Raw genomic sequence first — 6,297 nt, 5'->3', positions numbered from 1 at the left:
ATAAATTTGGACAAACAGCCTATCCAGATTTACGGCTTGTTTGGTTCTCTACCCTACCAATTTAATTTATTAGTAGTGCCAAAGTCTAGGCAAACTTTGGCACTACTAAAATATTGGTAGGTTAAAATTATTTGGCTACCATTTAGATTGCTACCAATATAAAGTCAAATTCTTATAGTATAGTGAAGAAACTTCTATAAAATGACCAAATAGTATAAGATCACTACCAAATATTTGTCTTCAATCCAAAATAACACACATACTATTCAATTTGCCAATAAATTGGTAGGGTATGTTTTTGGTATCAAACCAAAACGGCTCTTATTGTACTAGAATATATCACATCTATCCAAAATCTCGAATACTAGTATATCACATCCACCCAAAATCTCTTATATTATAGGACGGATGGAGTACACCTTTATCAAAAAAATATGATTGAATGTGATACATTATACTACAATGAATCTGAACAGATATTTATACGTATTTGTAGTACGAGAATATGTCATATTCAGTACTAGGTTGATTTTTTATGGGACGACGATTTTTTAGAGACGGAGAGAGTACGACATTACGATAATAATCAAGATGAAACGATATCAACCATATCTAATATCCTAATTTTTATAATATCCCGATCTTACTATTTATTTACATACCATCTTATGAAATCTTATTTAGTATTCCGATTCTACGATCCCTACCACTACTGGAGAAACCATCTTCGGACGGTCGACCAAATTCCACAATAGTTCTGGTTCCAATAAAACCAGGACTAAAAAGCATCTTTAGTCCCAGTTTAAAAGCTTAGGGGTACTTTTTGATCTTTAGTACCGGTTCGATCATTACCAACCGGGACTAAAGATCATTTTTAGTCCCCGTTGAAGAAGTTGTCAGATCGTCAGGCCCCAATTATCTTTAGTCCATGTTGGTATAAACAACCGGGACTAAAAATAAATCTTTAGTCCCGATTGCTTATACCAACTGGGTCCAAAATTCACCCCAAGCCACGTGCATATCTCGGTCGATCTTTATCTCTTTGCGCATCTGTCTGTCCTTCCTCCCTTGGTCTTATCCCTTCTTCCCCACCACTCATTCTCCTCCTCCTCCTCTCTCCTCGCTCCTCTTCCTCCTCCTCCCCTTCCCCTCTCCCCCGTCTTCTCGGTGGTGGCAAGCGGCGGCCGGCGCGGAGGCCTGGCAGCGGCGGCTGCCCGCGCGGAGGGCCCACGGTGATATGCGGCGGAGGTACGGAGGGCTGCCCTGGTGGCGGGCAAGCGGCGGCCGGTGGCCCAGAGCGGAGGGCCGCGAGGCGGCATGGGATTTTTTTTTCCTTTTTTTCTTTTTTCCTTCTTAATGTGATGTGAATGATTGTGATTTGTGCGATCTGTGATTTGTGATGCGATCTGTGATCTGTGATTTGTGAATGATATTGAGAGATATGTGATATGTGAACTATCTGTTATTTGTGATTTGTGATGCGTATGTGATTTGTTAGTTTTTAATGATTTGGAGATATTGGACGTGAGAAAAGAAAAAAAAACCTTAGTCCCAGTTGGTGGGACTAAAGATTTAGTCTCAATTGGTGTTACTAACCAGGACTAAATATCCATCTTTAGTCCCAAATTGTTATACCGGTTAAAAAACCAGGACTACAGGGGTTACCAACCAGGAGTACAAACCGTTTCTCCGGTAGTGTACAATCCTATAAAATATTATTTTAAGTAAGGTTGATTGCAAATAATATAAATAAATATGCTTAAGTTTACGTAAAAACCAATTACATTTATCAAAATCAATTTATATGCTTTAATTTATACAACATATTATTATTGTATATAAAATTTGTACTTTTAAAATATAGAGTATCATGATCCTATGGTACTATCTCAATACTTATTACCTTTTCTTTGTCGTATTTTAAGTGCAGTCGTGGATTTTTATGTATAACGTTTAACCACTTATTTTATTTAGAATTTTTTTGATGATTAATATATTTTTATTACTCCCTCTGTTTCAGGTTATAAGACGTTTTGACTTTGGCCAAAGTCAAACTATTTTAAGTTAAACTAAGTTTATAGAAAAATATAGTAATATTTATAATAATAAATTAGTTTTATCAAATCAATAATTAAATATATTTTCATAATAAATTTGTCTTGGGTTAAAAATGTTACTATTTTTTTCTACAAACTTAACCAAACTTAAAGCAAACTTAAAGCAGTTAACTTTGAGTAAAGCCAAAATTTGTTATAACCTAAAACGACGGAGTAGATGATAAAACGTTACTCGCTCTATCCAAAAGACTAAATTCTTGGTTTCCATGTCCAACGTTTGATCATCCATCTTATATGAAATTTTTTTATGATTAGTATTTTCATTATTGTTAGATGATAAAACATAAATAATACTTTATGTGTGACTTATATTTTTATATTTTTTTATAATTTTTTTAAATAAGATGAACGGTTAAACGTTAGAGACAAACATTCCGGAATTGAGTTTTTTTAGACGTAGGGAAAACTGTTCGGCTGCCATTGTCTACAGCCGCGGGTCCCTCTTGCCCGCACCGCGACATACCGGGACACCGGGTGGGGTTCCCCGGAGCGGGGGGGGGGGGGGGGGGGGGGGCACGTGTGAGCCCCCGCGCCGAAGGCTCCCGAGCCCGCGCGACACGTCGATTCCCGAGTGGCCCGTGCCTGTCACTGCCCTCGTCGCATCGTCGTCGCTGTCGTCGCGTTAAAAGGGCGCCACCTGTGGCGTCCACGTGCTACCCCAAACCCACCCACCCAGCGCTTCTTCTTTCCTTTCTTTATTTCTCCCTTGCCTTGTTCGGCAACGCGGCCATCGCTTTTGCTGTACTTTGCCTTCCGCTTTTCTTCCCCTCTCCCTTACCACATTTAGGAGCCCGCCCCCCCCCCCCCCCATCACATATCTCCATCTCGATCCGCAACAAAGATAGTTTGTAGCGGAGATGGCGGCGGCGGCGGGAGGAGGGGCGGCGCCGTTCGTGTGGAAGACGTACAGGATGGTGGAGGACCCCGGGACGGACGGGGTGATCGGGTGGGGGAAAGGGAACAACAGCTTCGTCGTCGCCGACCCCTTCGTCTTCTCCCAGACCCTGCTCCCCGCCCACTTCAAGCACAACAACTTCTCCAGCTTCGTCCGCCAGCTCAACACCTATGTCAGTCTCGTCACTCCCAGTTCTATTTCATCGTCTCATCATACTCCCCCCCTCTCTGCACTTCACATCATGCTGCCATGGATTCTCAGTGGTACCCAACTCAAAGTGAGTTCTGAGGGGCTTCGGCCATGGCCCATGGATCTGAGCTACATGGTTCTTGAGTTCGTGTGTGCGTGTGTTTTGGGAGATTCTTTGGAAGATGAGATAAAAAATTGTTGTGGTGGTTGGCATGTTGATTTTGTAGACTTGGAGAGACAGGAGGTGAGAGGTGAGGACAACAGAGTTTGGGACCCATCATTTATTGTTGTAGCCTTAAATTGTACATATGCGCTGTTGTAAATTCAGCTAGCTGTACATCTTGGTGTACTAAAATCTGTAGAACAAAGCAAAGAATAGAATTCATTCATGTTCTGATGTTCTTTTTTCCCTTTTGAGTGTGCTGCATACTTTTTTAAGTGATTTTTGCTCAAATCATGGACGTCCGGAACATATTCATTTTTTGCGTCACTCAGCTGTACTTCGGGGAAAAAATAACGCAATTTGGAAAATTAATGCTGGCCTTGCCAACGGAAGACGATTTCGATCTCTGCACCTGAAGAAATCGGTAGTGAGTATAGTTTCATGTTTGTGATTCGAGGTTGTTCACAAATTTCATCCGGGAATACCCAAGAGATCCAATTTTGTCTAGCTCTTTCAATTTCCATCACATTGAACTTTCCTACACACAAACTTTTAATTTTTCTATCACATCCTTAAACTAAGGGTAAGGGTGTGTTTAGTTCACACCAAAATTGGAAGTTTGGTTAAAATTGAAATAATGTGATGGAAAAGTTAAAAGTTTGTGTGTATAGAAAAATTTGATGTGATGGAAAAGTTGGAAGTTTGAAGAAAATCTTTGTATCTAAACTCGGTCTTAGTTTCAAAAAGAACAACTTGAAGAAACTGTAGTAACTCGTTTAATTTCTTCCTTGATTATGTTCATCGGCCTCATGGATATAGAAAGAACCGAACACAGAATTAGATAAGACGTGTCGAAGTCGTGGTTTTAAAATTTGTGTTTGAAAAGATTTCGATGTAAGTTTGGCTTTCTACCTCTGATTCTGTTTGGATTTTGTCGACTACTACCAGGGTTTCCGCAAGGTGGATCCGGATCGGTGGGAGTTCGCCCACGCGTCGTTCCTGCGTGGCCAGACCCACCTCCTGCGCAACATCGTCCGCCGCGGCAGCGCGGCCGCCGGCGGGGGAGGCGGCGGCGGCGGCGGCAAGCGCAGGGACGCGTCGGCGGACGGCGGCGGCGGCGGCGGCGATGAGGACATGACGATGGTGGCGACGGAGGTGGTCCGGCTGAAGCAGGAGCAGCGCACCATCGACGACAGGGTGGCCGCGATGTGGCGCCGCGTGCAGGAGACGGAGCGGAGGCCCAAGCAGATGCTCGCCTTCCTCCTCAAGGTCGTCGGCGACCGCGACAAGCTGCACCGCCTCGTCGGCGGCGGCGGCAACGGCAACGGCGCCGCTACCGCCGCCGCCGCCGACAACGGGTTCGCGGACGCCGCGCGGGCGGGGTGCGGCGAGAAGCGCGCGAGGCTGCTGCTCGACGGCGACAACACCGGCGCGTTCGGCCCGGACGCCGTCGACTTCGCCGGGTTCTACACCGGCGCCGACATGTTCCCCGACGTTGCCGTCGATGCCGCCGCCGCCGCCGCCGGCGGGTCAGCCGGCTGCTCGTTCGCTTTCGGAGTGGACAGCGGCTACTGATTCTCTCGCTCCTCACCGACTGACACATGCACCAGCGCTGCCGCCATCGCTGCCGCTAATTTTGGCTGAAATTGTCGGCGCGCTCCGCTCGCCGTCGCTGGCTGGTGGCGTGACACGGCGGCATTTATCCTCCATGGAAGTCGTTTCCGATGGGTGCAGTAGTGCTTATTGGTGACACGCGTGCGAGCGGCGATGGTGCACTGAATAAAGATGTGCTTAGCTATGTAATGGAACTTGTTTTGCTGTAGTAGGCTGGGATATGATGTGGCAATGGCCTCTAACTATTGCTGTTGTGTACATAAGCATATGAATGCATGATTTGTAATGGTCGGGTGAGCCCTTAATTTCATGTAAGCAACTTACATTGCAGTGTTAAAGAGTTTGGTAATGGAATGACATGATTAGAACTTGAACTGGAAGTATAAGTTGTCAAGAATTTGGAAATGTCATTTGGAAATGGAATGACATGATTAGAAGTTGATCTGGAAGTATAAGTTGTTACCCCGTGCGAACAATAATTTTGCACGTTATATATGTATGATTTAGAAAATATATGTTTGGTAAAAGAATTTTTTCTGTCAGGTACTGAATGGGTAACGATCAAAATTAAAATTTTATGTAGTACAGAATGTCCAACGAAATTTTATCTAGTATAGAATGCGTAATACCAGCAAACTGAGATGGAAAAGGTGAGGGAAGCAAAGCAATTTTCTGGGTATCGAACTTGGTCAGTCATCAACCACTCAAAGAGCTATAGCACCTGGCCTTAACAACCGATCAAAGCGAAAGAGTCGATCGATATATGAAGCAGTAACAAACGATCAGCGGATACAGGATATCACGTACAACCTCACTGTCGACCTGATGAAGGAATTCTTCGACATGTTTCTTCAGATACGAAGCAACAACATAATCCAATCAGAAGGGTTGATGACATCATTAGATGGCGATGGACGAACAATGGAATACCAGTGCAAAGTCGGCATACAACACAATTCAATGGGAGATTAGATTCAGTAGCTGCAAAGCTGATATGGAAGGCATGAGCACTTTGAAAATGCTAAAAAAAATATATGGCTCCTACTATAAAATAAGATAAAGATGGTAAACCAGCTGCAAATCCGTCAGTGGCTGAACAATTAATTCTGCCAGCTCTATGACAAAAAACCTCGAAACTATGCAGCATGCACATTTGTACGCCAAATATAGGAGAAAATTATGCAAAAATTGAGAAGTGATGTTCTAAGCGCACACAATGGCGACGAAACCTTGTTGAACTAGTGGATCAAAGGACATCCCAAGGTAAAAAAACACAAGACAAATACAATGAAATTGATCATAAAAAAAAGTTGTGGCAT

The 6,297-nt window shown here is 43.8% G+C and overlaps 1 protein-coding gene across 1 annotated transcript; it reads left to right on the top strand.

Moving 5' to 3' along the window:
* Nucleotides 1-2,791: 2,791 nt before the first annotated feature.
* On the top strand, nt 2,792-5,358 carry LOC4341273 (heat stress transcription factor C-2b-like). Its single transcript, NM_001421620.1, has 2 exons — nt 2,792-3,184; nt 4,313-5,358. The coding sequence occupies exons 1-2, from the start codon at nt 2,975-2,977 to the stop codon at nt 4,937-4,939; spliced, it is 837 nt and encodes a 278-aa protein (NP_001408549.1). The 5' UTR covers nt 2,792-2,974; the 3' UTR covers nt 4,940-5,358.
* The last annotated feature ends 939 nt before the right edge of the window (nt 5,359-6,297 follow it).

This window comes from Oryza sativa, chromosome 6 (genome assembly GCF_034140825.1).
Source record: "Oryza sativa Japonica Group chromosome 6, ASM3414082v1".
Taxonomy (NCBI): Eukaryota; Viridiplantae; Streptophyta; class Magnoliopsida; order Poales; family Poaceae; genus Oryza; species Oryza sativa.
The sequence above is the reverse complement of the archived record's forward strand: the minus strand, read 5'-3'. Positions and strand labels throughout refer to the sequence as shown.